The sequence below is a fragment of the Crocodylus siamensis genome, chromosome 4 (assembly GCF_052110815.1).
Source record: "Crocodylus siamensis isolate JL-2025a chromosome 4, ASM5211081v1, whole genome shotgun sequence".
Classification (NCBI taxonomy): Eukaryota; Metazoa; Chordata; order Crocodylia; family Crocodylidae; genus Crocodylus; species Crocodylus siamensis.
In genome coordinates this window covers 135,979,196-135,992,513 of record NC_143398.1, presented here as the reverse complement: position 1 = coordinate 135,992,513, position 13,318 = coordinate 135,979,196, and the positions used below count along the sequence as shown (strand labels likewise).

At 40.9% G+C, this 13,318-nt stretch overlaps 1 protein-coding gene across 5 annotated transcripts in view; it reads right to left on the bottom strand.

The window, feature by feature from the left end:
- Positions 1-692: 692 nt before the first annotated feature.
- FAR2 (fatty acyl-CoA reductase 2) overlaps positions 693-13,318 on the bottom strand; it is a 236,213-nt gene continuing 223,587 nt past the window's right edge. For 4 of the 5 annotated variants that reach the window (XM_090043864.1, XM_090043862.1, XM_090043863.1 and 1 more), the window contains 4 exons: positions 11,820-11,949; positions 9,633-9,760; positions 8,280-8,382; positions 693-5,189 (listed from right to left, as the gene is read on the bottom strand). In XM_090043864.1, the coding sequence (XP_089899990.1) occupies positions 4,914-5,189; positions 8,280-8,382; positions 9,633-9,760; positions 11,820-11,949 (637 nt within the window). In that variant the 3' untranslated portion in view covers positions 693-4,913. Of the gene's footprint in view, positions 5,190-7,135; positions 8,383-9,632; positions 9,761-11,819; positions 11,950-13,318 lie in introns of those variants that run through there. The other variant, XM_090043866.1, reaches the window with a different exon arrangement.

Sequence of the window (13,318 nt, the reverse complement as noted above, 5' to 3'; positions counted from 1 at the left end):
CGATACAAGAAAGCTAGGCGTGCTTGCTGGTTCTGAACTCAGTTATCTTTTCTGTATTCATTACTTTCTACAAGACTCACTATATAACAGTGTTAGACCAAATACGCCAATTAATAAGGGGTGGGCAAGGGGTATCATTTTCATGCTAAAAACATTAAACAATAGAAAAAGTCTCCTTTCTCTTGAATTAAAATGTGTCAGTCATCCCCTGGATCACTGAACTGACTTATATGCTGATATTTCTAGAGCTGCCTTTTTTTTAATTAAAGCACTCTTCATGAAAAGTTGGCTCTTCAAACCAAACAGCAAATTTCTCAGGAAAAAAATCACTTTCTTATATTGTTTTTTCAGTCTTTCAATGAAGTGACAACCCCCTACCCCCACAAAAATGCTACAGTAAAAAGCGATCAAGCTTTGCTAAATATGTTTGGGTTTTTTGTTATTGAAAACCACAGAATGATCCTGCAAGAGGATTCATATGCATGTACATGCAATGGATACATCCACTGGCTGAAAATGGAGCTGGGGAAGAAAATGACCATCGAAAAACAAAACACCAGATTTTTAACAGTGGAAGGTTCTATACCTGCCTCGCACTATCAGACTGTTAAGAAAAGGGGATCTTCTTCAAACAAACATATAGTGCTCTCAGTAAATAAAAAGGGTAGTACAAGATCACAGGAAGCAGTGGCAGTTGGAAAGTCACTTTTATTTTATATTAAAAAAGCATTTGTTCTGATAAAGTTTCTAGTCACTGAACACAGGTTTTATTTCAAAAACTGGAAAAAAATGGATCTTCTTGTTCTTAAAGATGCACTGTCTTACTACTTCTCTGTTAGACTAATTTGAATGCAAATGCCACTGGTGCATTATGCAATACCTGATTTTTGATGCTATCACATTCTGCATATCCCACTTGTGAATAATTCAAGCTTGCAAAAAGTGCAGCCATAAACCCTATGGGGATTCGGCTCTACCATAAAAGATTAGAAGCTCCGTTTACTCATCGGGAAGTACAGAGGTTAAATACTGGTGTCTTGTTCCGTCCCTAAACCTCTTGGTCATTTCTGCCTTTTGCCTACTTAGACAGACACTCACATGACATAAAAAGATCTCAAGAAGTGCCAAGTACCTAAATGTAAGATAGCAGATCTGACTCACCTCCAAATTCTTGGTTCCTCCTCTGTTCCCCACTAGAAGCAATGACTGATCCCTTCTTGTGCTGCCTCTGAACCTGCTATCCTTATGTTATTATTCCAACAGTCCTTTTAGAAACAGGCTGGGAAGATGGATTGGGAATCCCCCCACCCACCCTCTGCCTTTCAAGATTGATAAATCCAGCAGCTTATTTATTTGCCTTTATTTGCCTTTGGAGGTTGTTGGTGATCAGCTGCTTTGTACAGCTTACAGGCTCACTGCTTTGCCATTAGGGCCTTGTTCCTTTGGCCTAAATACACTTGTCCCTTGCTATTCTATTAGGTTAATAAGGCTGGTGATCTTGCTTTCTGCCTCATCTGTAGCTTCTTTTCTGAATGACTTGTCTTTTTTGTGGCTTGGACTCCATGCTTTTTTTTTTTTTTTTTAGTTTCCTCTGGTCAGAGTGGTGACAATTAGCTTATATAAAGACATCCGTCCCAAATGGAGAAGACGTTTTCAATTCTGACAGTTTGTGTCTTTTTAACTAGGAATGTCTCTCCGTCTCATGACATCTCTTCTAAAATTCAGGCAGTTTCTAGGCAGATGGCCTTGAGAAATTTATTAGAGCGAATTTTCAATAGTTTAAAAACACAAAGAAAGTCTCCATGCCTGTATTTTAGAGGGTATAGTCATCTGAGGAAGCCAAACTTCTCATCCCTTCCTTTTACTGAGATGCCATTTCTGAACTCAGACCTTCTGAAATCTCTCTTGTTGAGGCTGTTGGGGACTTATGAGCTGGGTCAGAAGTTTCTGGTTAAGTACATTTTCCAAAATTGTGCCTTTCAAACAGCAAATGGCAAGATCTGTTTTTGCTTGTAAAATGGTCTTTGCCAGCCTGCTGTATCGCTGACAAGATGCACTCTGTGGTCCATCTAGCCCAAACATCACTTCAAGCCACATTCAAACATTGTGTTTACTCTGGGTTCCCCTTGGGATTGTTTCAGCTGCAAACAATGCTGATAGGTGAGGAGTGGCGCTTTGCTCAGAGCTTCAACTTGGAGGAAGACTTTGCAATTCTGAACATGTATCTAGGTAGGGTTTTCATCCATGCTAACACCCCTTGGGCAGTGTAAAGGGGTATTAAAGAGCAGGAGAAATTATTTATACTGCCCATGAGACCTTTGTTTTCTTTCATCTGCCAGACTGGTGTAAAATGCCATTCTGTTGTCTCCATTTCTAAAACTAACGTAAATAGAAGATGACGCCTGATTGGAGTGACCCAGTTCCACCACAGTCACTGGACAACTTACCCAAGGTCTGTCCCCTTCATATTTGAGATGTGGGGATACCCCTGGTAGACAATGCTCTGAACAAAAACATGGACATATCTGTGACCAAAACAGTGCTCATCCTCAAATTAAATGAAGTAATTCTTTCTCCCCTTGTTTTCCTTTCAAGAAACTAGGACTGTTAACTGGCCCTGTGTCTCCTGACTGCTAGTTGGTGGAGCTGAATCCCCATAAGGCTTAGGACTTCTCTCTTCCCTGGATTTGGAATAAGCAGCAGCATCACCTGGAAAAAAACATCATTGCTAGTAAGCAGCTTTCCCTCAGTCACCTCACTAGATGAATGCATAGTAGCAACTGTTTTAAAATATTTTTGCTTTATTAAATGTTTAAAACAACATACAATTCATATTAACAGTTTTATGGCTGAGGTTCTTCTGTGTTGGGACCACACAACTTTATCCAGTATGAGTGCTCAAAACCATTACACCCTTAAATTAAAAACTTTTGTAAGTAACATTTGTAACAGGAAATTGTCTTATAGGTAACAAGTGTATAGAAATAGCAATTAAGACCATATAAATGTTCGGGCATGGGGGGAATAAATATATTTTGTTATAAAGCTGGGTCCACTCTATGCTCAAGGTTATGCACAATGATCAAAGAACCCATTCATAAGCAGTTTCATCTTCCATGGGATCTCTGACTTCTTTATGAACAGAGAAAATGGGACTGTACATCTTTAATCTGGTAAAGTAATCCCAGTATGTATGTATGTATTTTTAAATTTATCCTTAAGTAAGTTTGTACTACTTTCTTACCAAGGTTTAGCACCATGTAGCAGGACAGTTACTGAAAAAGGTTGCTGGGAATGTACAGTGAGTTCTCTATACTGCACTAGAAGAAAAGGTCCCCTCAATGGAACAAAAGGTTCATATCCTTGCTTTGCAGTAGAGCATCAGTGCAGGAATAGCAACAACATGCTTTGAACCATGAAGCTGCTGTTTATTTACACACAGACACCTCCCTGCCCTTTCCCAGTTGCATAAGGATTCATGGATGAGGCCTTGATTATTTAATTGTAGTAAATGGGTGGGATTCTATTACGTGGCAAAACAGGATGTGTTTTTCCAGGATCATTACAACCTGGCATTTCAAGAAGATCAGGTAGTTGTAATATTTCTTCATGTTGCGTGAGATGATTGGTGCTAAAAAGTATAAATATATGTGCAGATATGTACACACAGATACACATGGGCACACCCAGTTTCCTTGGAAACAGCAAAGTGTCTTTACAAGTTCTTGAAAGGGTGGATAGCCACACAGCTAAAGCTGACAGAAGTGTCCCCACAGAAATATTCCACGGTTGTGAAGTTTTCCAACACACTTCTTGAAAACCTCACTTTGCAGCAGACACCTAAGACATTAACTGACCTGTTTGCCAGCCAAATGGCTGCTTTAAATTCAGACTAATTTAAAGGAAGTTTTAATATACAGTTTTTTCAGTTTACAGCATATGACCATCACCATATACACGTGATTCATTTAACAACGTAACGACATTCAGTGTTCCATTGCTTTGCACTTTGCTTATGGCTATAGCCTACAAACTAGTGTATGTATAATATTGACTAAAACAAGAGTACATTAGGTTCAGCAGTGTCTTCAGTTAATTTTCCCAAGTAACTATCACCACACTGCAGTATTCTGGCACTGGATGATATAGCAATTACACAGTAAGTCCATTGGGTTCAAGTAGTAATTGGCAATGATGCTATCCTGTTTTGTGATGATGTAGCAAATAACCTCCGTCATGATTGTATAGTATATGATTAGCTGTTTTGTTCTCCAAGCTGCCTCTTGAGAAAAGGAAGATAGAAACTAGGGAGGATTCTGAGTTTCTGGTATTTTGTAAGCTCTGTAACTTAGATGCTGAGACCCTGGGATGTGGGATCATTAGGAGTCCTGAAGATCTGTTTATTCTCCACCTCCTTATACTCCTGCCCTTCCTCACTGTGTCCCACCCTCTCAGCAAAAAGAAGCTGGCTGCAGCTCCGTGGCTCCACAAAATGTCTTATTTTGTGTCTGGGAGGAAGACAAAGGGAAGTGAGGCAACTTGGATATCCCAGACCTTCCTGCACAGGGTTGAGCAGTGCCAAACTCCCTAGCTCTGCTAGCCTACTCTGGTCAGAGTGATGTAATGGGACCACTGCTTGGCATACTTACTGAGGACGGACGGTAGAGTTTGTTTATGAGCGTATGTCTGGTCAAAGTAAGAGCTCCTACTGGGGCTCTAACATTAACTATTTCAAACAAATAAAAACCGAACTAGATCTGGTGTAATTTTGCCAAAAGGGAAGAAGAAAAGCAAGAGTTCCTGTTGATTTTTCTAAGATGCTATTTCTGGCGTTTTGAGTTCACTGGGTGAAAATGTTAGGGAGCAGAGTAAAGTCTTAAAGTCACGGAGTCTCAACTGTCAGAACATCACTGCTAGAGTCCTATTTGCTCAGCTTCCCCAAGACCTTTCTGTGGTCCAGATAGTAAGTAGAGGAGTTCTTGAGATGCATAAAAGCTTGGATGAAAGGCCCAAGTCTCTCCATATGTACACTCAGGTCTAGCAGATATGAGCAATATAGCCTTTCTCTTGGGAAGGGCAGCACAGCTCAAGTGCCAGCTGCTGAGTTCCTCAGGCATGAAAAGAAGACTGCAGGGTTGGCTGTAGTTTACCACATGGAAGGTGATCAAAGGTCTGTGTTTGAAGCATGCCTAAAAATGAAGAGGGGTCAATTCAAGGATGAGGATCTGTTTTGCTATTGTTACCTTTCTTAAAATATTGAAGGGTCTCTAAAAATTAAAACTTTAAAAAATTAAAACAGCATCCTGAATAAAACCTTCAGCTCGGTGCTGGGAACACATCAAGACGTGCAGACACACACTGCTGGGAAGGACACAAACCATGCAAGTATGCTGGAGAGACCACAAGGTCTGATCAGAAGAAAGGGAGCGTGGAGAAAAGCCTAACTTGGATCCCAGCAGTGAGGCCTACATCTTTCTTGCAGAGACCCAGTGACCTCAGTGGCCTGTCCTTGTGCATGTAATTGTAGGATTGGAGCCTGATTTGCCTGTTATCTAGGTAGCATAAAGTTTATGGTTTCCTTAACCATTTGCTTCCTTTAAGTGCTTGGGTTTTGTAATTTATTGGTGCTAATTAGCATTCGTAAGGTTGTTGTTTAAACTAAGTTTTTGTTTTCAGTGGCTCTGGTATTCTTTTTTTATTTTTAGCCTTTCATTTGTATTTTGTGTTGGTACCTGAAGATAATATTTTTTACATGCAGGGGACAGATGGGTTATCAGCTCATTAAAGAACAGCAGTGAGACTAGCTAATGAAGGAGTCATGCAGAGCCTTGCATAGTACTTAACCTCTCTGTGACTTTCTTACCCATCTGAAAAAAGAAGTAGGTAACAGATAAGAAAGCTTCAGATATAGATCTAACTAGGTTCAGAGATTTAAAACAAGATGCCTCATGGGAAAAGTCTAGCTCCATTTCAGAGAGCCATAAGCATCCTGTGGCAACTTGCCTAAACTTAGTCACTGAGGGCACCTTTACACATGCTCTGAGGGTGGCTGGGGGCAGTGCTTTAATTAGAGCAGCTTCGAGAGCTGCTGTAATTAAAGTGCCACCATGTCTCATGTACCAGTGTCCCTGCACTTAAAAATGGTGGCAGGGTCGCTTGCTGTGCTCCAGCCATCCTCTGCATCTCATGTATCAGTGTCCCCACACTTCAAAATGGCAGTGGGACCACTTTATCTAAAGGTTGTTCAACAAGCCTTAGATAAAGCACCCCTGTGGCCATTTTGAAGCATGGGGATGCTGATACAGGAGATGCTTCAGGTGGCTCTCAGAGTTGCTCTAATTAAAATGTCCTTCCCCTCCCCACCCCCACTCCACATGTGTAAAAACATCCTATGATCTAGAAAATGGGTCCAGAAGGAGGAGTCACTTTATGAGTTCCTTTTGCTTTTTAGAAAGAAGTCTGGGTCAGCTGGGAAGTCAGAGATCCAAATATTCTCCGTTATCATTGTTTTTACTTTGTTGCCTTCATTGTTGGTAACACATCTAGTTTTCAAATGTTTTACTGTTTTTGGCCTTGAAAACAGCCTTTTGCATCAAATTTTGTTGTAGAATGCTACTTGGTTGGAAGATGAAAGGAAACAAAGTCCTTTAAAGCTTAAAAAAGTAGATATGGAATTCAATCAAAATTTAAAGATATGGTTCCAATTATAATTCCTGTTAAATCAATTACATTCAACTCTTTAAAAACATGACAGAATGCCAGATTGTGTTTTGGACCTACAAAATCAGCTTTTTAATGGGACCCTAATTGGATCAGTAGGGCTGAAGAAGCTAGCATCTCTCCTCAATAAACCACTCACACTTGCAAAGCATGCACTAAAATCTTGGTTTCACAGTTCCAAAACTGCTGACCTCTGGCACTTGTATTAAATGAGAATCGCTCTTAGATCTCAGGCTCTAGAAGAAGCCCTTAGGCTCCTTCTAACTGAAATAAGTTAATCTTGTAACATTTCCATACACAGGGTATGCAATCTTCATAGAAGTCAATGACAAAACTCCAAATGCCATCAATGAAAATGGGATTTGGGCCTGTAACAACCACTGTGACATCAGTGAGCAGGAGCAGACTGATATGATTAATAGGTACTGTTATTAACTGTTTAATTCCATGTCCATCAACATTGCCAGTATTTAATTTTTCAAGGAGATTTAGCTGTATGGAAAGCTTGAAGGGTAGTAACAAGCTGTTTTTGAGCTAGAGGGAGATTAAAAAAAAGTTAGACAAAAGTCAAAGCTGTAAGCCACGGTAATCTTTAATGACATACACCTCAAAAACAGCTTGACAATTTTTCTTCAATCTTTGCAGAAGTCTTCTCCTTTTGTCTTCAGAGTAAATAGAGCAATTTTAAGGCCAAACAAATTTTCCAAGCCCAAGTTAGAGACGTGAAAAACCAGGTTGTTTTGTTCTGTTTTTTACACTGAAGCTAGACAGTAACCTCAGCTATATTGAAACTAAGGCTGCTCCATAAGAAAGTAGCTTGCATGTATTAGTGCAGTTAAAAAAGGTACATGGTTTTCTGTGCATTTCTTCAATCAGGGCTTGAAAGTATCAGTCCTTAGCAGCAATGAGATGGAAATCAAAACCACCTTCACCACTTAGCCATGACTTTTATTTTCCCTTATTTTCCTTTGTTTTTGGTGATTGAAAATGTAGAATCACATTTTCCAATAAGGTATGGGGCCCATTTGGCCTCATTCACTGAGAATTGGTGAATAGCCTATAAAAAATCCTCTCTCTGACTGATTTCTTTGAGAGTTCTTTGTCTTACCATAGAACTTCTCAAAATTGTTTGCCTTTAAATATAGATATATTAAGAAGGGAGGTGGGGATGAGAGAGACTTAGCTCTAGGCTATGGATGGGAAGACAATGACTTTGGTTAATCCGTACTCTTGCACATCAGAATTGGACAGATCCCAGAGTGACCTGTGCATAAAGCTTCAGTTATGGCTTTAAAATTAGCCTGATCCTATGGAGGAAAGTCCATTACATGTTAAAGTACTAGTAAAAAGATAATGGTGAGAGTACAATGGTGCATATTAACTGCAGGCTGCTGTTGGTATTGATGAATTCCCTGCTACTTTCAAGCCCAGATGCCCACAGTTGCTGTTTAGAGGAGATGAAGGTTCTTCTGAAGGAAGTTGGCTGCTGACTGACCAATTCAATGCCTGAGGGTGCTGGATGCCCTGAAGTAGGAAAGAAACTTGTAGCAGAGGCTCACCACAAAGTACCAGATGTTCCGAGCCATCTGTGACCTCGCAATGAAAATCCGCCAGATGATCACGAGAAGGGTGGTGTTGAACACATACCGGATGTTCCTTAGCCTGGTGAACAAAAGAGAAACACACTAAAGAACCACAATTAACCAACAGATTATCTCAGTGCAGGCTCAACTGCTTTGGATCCAAGTTAAATAGGCTTTTCTGCACTGCAGAACTCTTTGAAAGAAATCTCATATAAAACAATTTCTCCATGTCAGTGAGACTACTTATACCTAAATACATGTCTATCTTTTGTTCTCCCCTTCCTCTGGAACAACCCTGCACTGAAGTTATAAATGACATCGAGAGAGGAATGTGAGGGACTGACCCACAAGTGTGGGCACCAGGTCTTGGTGTATTTCTGTACATTCTGATTTCAGATCAAGAAAAGATACTGAATAGACGCTGGTACTTGATTCCTAAGTTATCACCTAAGATATGGCTTATTGCCCATGATTTAATTGGATGTGTTGACAGTGCTTGATACCATTAACCACGAGCCTTGGTGACTTGCCTGTGGGCATTTGTGAGTTGATGAATTGACTTGGTAGTGGGCTTGCTCCTTCTTCCTTGAGAAAACTGACAAAACATGCTGGGCACCTGCTCATCAGCCTCAGTGGAGCCCTCACTTTCAGGGCTCCGCAGGATTCTCTCTTTTTATAGTCGGTGTTCATTTCATATGTAAAAGGCATTAAACTAGACCATGAGATGGTGTAGGCTAACTTGCCATCAGGGTACCAATTACGTACTATCTCTTTCTCTTTGGATACAGATACTCTAGTTCTACACACTCCTTGTGTCCCGGTGTCTGTGTATACGGAGGAGTAGGATGAGTGCAAAATAACCCATGACAAACCTGGCTAGATTTGGGTGTGCACATGATTTGTTTCTATAACTTGGAATGTAAGGATAGTGATGGAGATTGTGCTATCCATTAAGCCTGTATGCAGCTTATACACTACTGCATGAATTATAGAAGCACCTAGGAATTGAAATTATACATTTAAAAAAATTACTCCAGAAACTGCGTGACATTCCAGTGATGACAACAGCCTGGTTTACATCTCTAGCATTTTTCAGAGTGCAAAGCACAGTTCCCTGAAACGTACATCATTGATTTTCAGTGAAAATGCCTCCATCTCTTTCATGTTTCCTTTTCTGCCCGTGTATGAAAGTGGTCTGCAGAAGATGAGTTGGGCTTACAACTTTAATTGGAGCCTTGGACTTAAACTGTAATGCTTTGCCTTTCAAGGTCCTATATACAGCCAAATGAATCAACAGAGAGCAGCTGTTTTTCACTGGTTATTACTTACTTTCTTAAGTGCTGTTTTGCTGCAGGAATCCCAGACATGTCTTCATTCAGTAAATATTTCTTAGCACCCAGGCAGTAGTTTTCAATGTATTCTGACCAATGCAGCTGGCGAATATCAAAGTTGTACAGCTAAAATTAAAGAAAAAAAGAAATAATGAAATACCACAACTAGATTTTTCAGAAAAAGAACAGGCTGTACCACTTGAGATGCTGATTCTGCTTTGAACTCTTCTCTGAACAAAGCTAGTATCTCATGTTTTCAAAGCCACAAGATTCAAAGGAAGGAAATCTTACCTGAACTTTTCCATACAAGTGTTTATTACTTACTGGCCTCTGGTTCAAGTTGCATTTTACTCATTTCAAACAGCTAGGTATTTGGACAAGGACAAATAGAGATATGTTTTTCTATTAATCTCATCTCTGTTTCCTGCTTATGTCCTTGTGAGTGGCCATTTGGATGCTCAGTGTCACTAAAGAAAAATGCAATCCTGTTACAAGAGGCGGTGTGTTGATGGTTCATCCAAAAATGTCCCTTGAGTTCTCTAGTGTCATACCAGGATTATGTTTCAAGTGGAAATAAATGGACCGGGACCAGAATCAACAGGTCCTTCTGCATAAGTAACTAAGCTGGGGAAAGTTACATTATCTTTGGTGTCTGCAGCAAGAAAAATTCAAGAAACGGTTTACTTAGTTGTTTGGCATTGATTTGTCTCATTGCAGTGCTAATGGCTCTGTTTAGTTTCATGCATCAAAATTTCAAATGGGAAAGGTATCAGCAATGCTCTCAAAGGACTGAAGGCCTAGCACAGTAAGGAAACAATGTAATGAATGAAGAACAGAGGGAGGTGACTGTTCATTCTGCTCAGGTTTTTAATGCACAGACAACAGGATCAATGAAGTGCTTCCACTATTTTAAAGGGCAGTACGAAAAAAAAAAAAAAGAATTCACCCATGCATCTTACTACCTGCTTTTGGATCAATTCAAGAACTATGGCATTAGGCCAGCAGTGAGCCAGAAGAAAATGGTGTATATGGCCATGAAAAATGGGAAGTTTATTATCACATATCTATCCTGCAATAACTAAAGTGACTACAGCTCATGTAGACCTGCCTGAGCTTGCACTAAACGATCTAGCTTGAGTTGAATAGTGGCATACAGCTCAGTGCAAAACATACCAAGAGAGTATGTCTGCACTAATTGTACACATTGCTAGCAGTGTGGGAGTTAGTGAGCTTACAGCTGACTCGGGTACCTACTGCTTGCTAGCTGTCAGCATTCTTAGCTGCAGCTGCAATTTGCTGCATATACTGCCCCTCTGTAGAGGGTGCTTGGCTTAAGACTACCCTAACTCCTACAGTGGGAGCATCTGTGGGAACGTTATAAGTAACAAGACTAAGATTGTTTGGTCATGATAGACACAGTTGATTCAATAAAAGATAGCACCCACAAGAATTCTTGCCCCTCGTGTATTTCTTGGACCATCAGGGCAACAACATCACCTCAACATGACTGAGAAAATAAGGCACAGATGAGCTACTGTACAAGGGAACACTGAAGCAGAACCTGGTTGGTTGTGGACCGTAAAAGTACCATGAAAATGGATCTTACAGTTCTTCTCATTCCCATTAATGCTGTGCTTCTAGTGTCCTTGTTTTTCTAGAGCGTTTGTCCATGTGATCACCTCTCCAATGTGAAAGGGATTCAGTGAGATTTTTCTAAGCTGCTGCTGCTGGTGCATGCAAGAATAGACTGACCACCAGCCAAAGACAGGAATCTCAAGGGACCTATAATTTATTTTAGTTTGCACTCTTTGGAAACAGAGAGTGTTCCCAGGCCAAAAGACAACCTGAGAATTTCTTTAATATTTTTTTCAAAAGGCTTCTTGTAGAATGAAAAAAACACTTTTTAGGGATTTAGCAATCCATCTGCCTCTCTTAAACAACAGTGAGGGAAACATCCTCTTCCTACACTATAGCCAATGTTCTTGTGAGTCTAGTTAAAAACACTGGGGGTGGAATAACAAATTATTTCTGTTTCATTCATGGCAGATTTGAATACTGGGGATCCAGAGAAAATGCTGTTTGAGAGACTAACCATGCACCAGCTGGAACAGCCTGGGAAACTGGACATGAGCAAAACTCTTGAGAAGGCAAGCACATTATCCATACAAGTAATACATATGCTTACTTTCTTGTCCTCTGGACTGAGCTGTCCCATTAACATGTTCATGTTATCTGAGGACCATTCCCAGGACTGAGTGGTGAAATATTCCAGAAGCATCAGATTCTTGTGCAGCCTATCAAGGATCTTCATCATCCTGAAAGACAATGGAAACATCAGAAACATGCAGGGAGTTTGTCCTTATTTGAAAAGTGGAGTTCTGTGCTGCCTGACCTGACTCTAAGCAAAAAGCAGCTCCTTGGCTCCTCACATTACATTGTTTTTCCTAGGCAAAATGCATATGGGCTTTGGGTCCAGGCGTGCAGCAGTATCATCTCTCTTCAGCAGGCCAGTACCGATTCTAGCTGAGGCCCTGATCCTGTATCCTCAGGGATAGATCTTTGCACTTGCACAGATCACTGCTGACTTGAAGAGAATCAGCTGCAGGATTGTGTCTATTCTTTTCTCACTCTGGACAATAGGCCACATATACCTGTATTATACCTGTATTTTCTAATGGCACATCTACACTGCCTCTGTGCTGTATGCATGCTGGTTTACTGCTGTGAAGCATACCCTGACCACTGCAGGCGATGCAGCCCCTTAGGGAGCTACTATGAGCACTACCAAGCAACACACTAAAGACAAACAGCCTAAGACTGGAACTGGGTACATGCTCAGGTGACTACACTGCCTCCTTTCCAGAATATGGCTCATACCACACCAAAGTGAATAGGTAGGACCTAGTTCGTGGTAGCACTCCATGGTGTGCCACAGGGACAATGCAAACAGCACTGTTGGCTGAGGACTTTGGAAACCCAGGTTCAGAGTTCTGATTTGCCCTGGGTTCCATTTATCATTTTGTCCATTTATCATTTTGTCTTTCTGTCCCCTCTACGTACAATAGGGAGACAACAGCAGTTTCCCACCTTGCAGGGACATCACCATATGTTCATTACCATGAGGATCTGAGGCAAAACCAGCAAGGGGTGTCAGTCTTACTTGCCCTGGGGACATAGTCCCTGGCTGGTACAACTGCAGGAAAGTCTGCCCACTCATGGTTGTTGCCTCTGCTGCTACCATGGTATCGACTATTAGATGTGAAGTGCCACAATGGCTCCTCCTCTAATTCAGCACCTGGGGCTGGTGCCCAGCTTGCCCACCTCTAATTAGGCTACTGGTGAGGACAGAAACACTTTACAAGTAGTTGGTTAGACAGATGGACTTTGGGAGAGAAATGTTTTCAAGGCTGCCGTAATCAACAAATAAGTGCTCAGTCAGATTCAGGAGCATCTATGTTTCCTCTTTACCTCAAGGGGATTATGGGGAAAATAAAGGGATATTAATAAGCTGAAATGCAGAACTGCCTTTCAAGAGACGTATGGTGAATTGGCCAAAGGGTAACTATATCATTTGTGAAAACTAATACAAAAGGCTGAGAGCTGGGTCCTCTTGGCTTTCTCTATTCATGCATTGTGGCTGCCACCAAGCAAAACAGAGAGGCCCAGATTCTAGTCCACCGATTA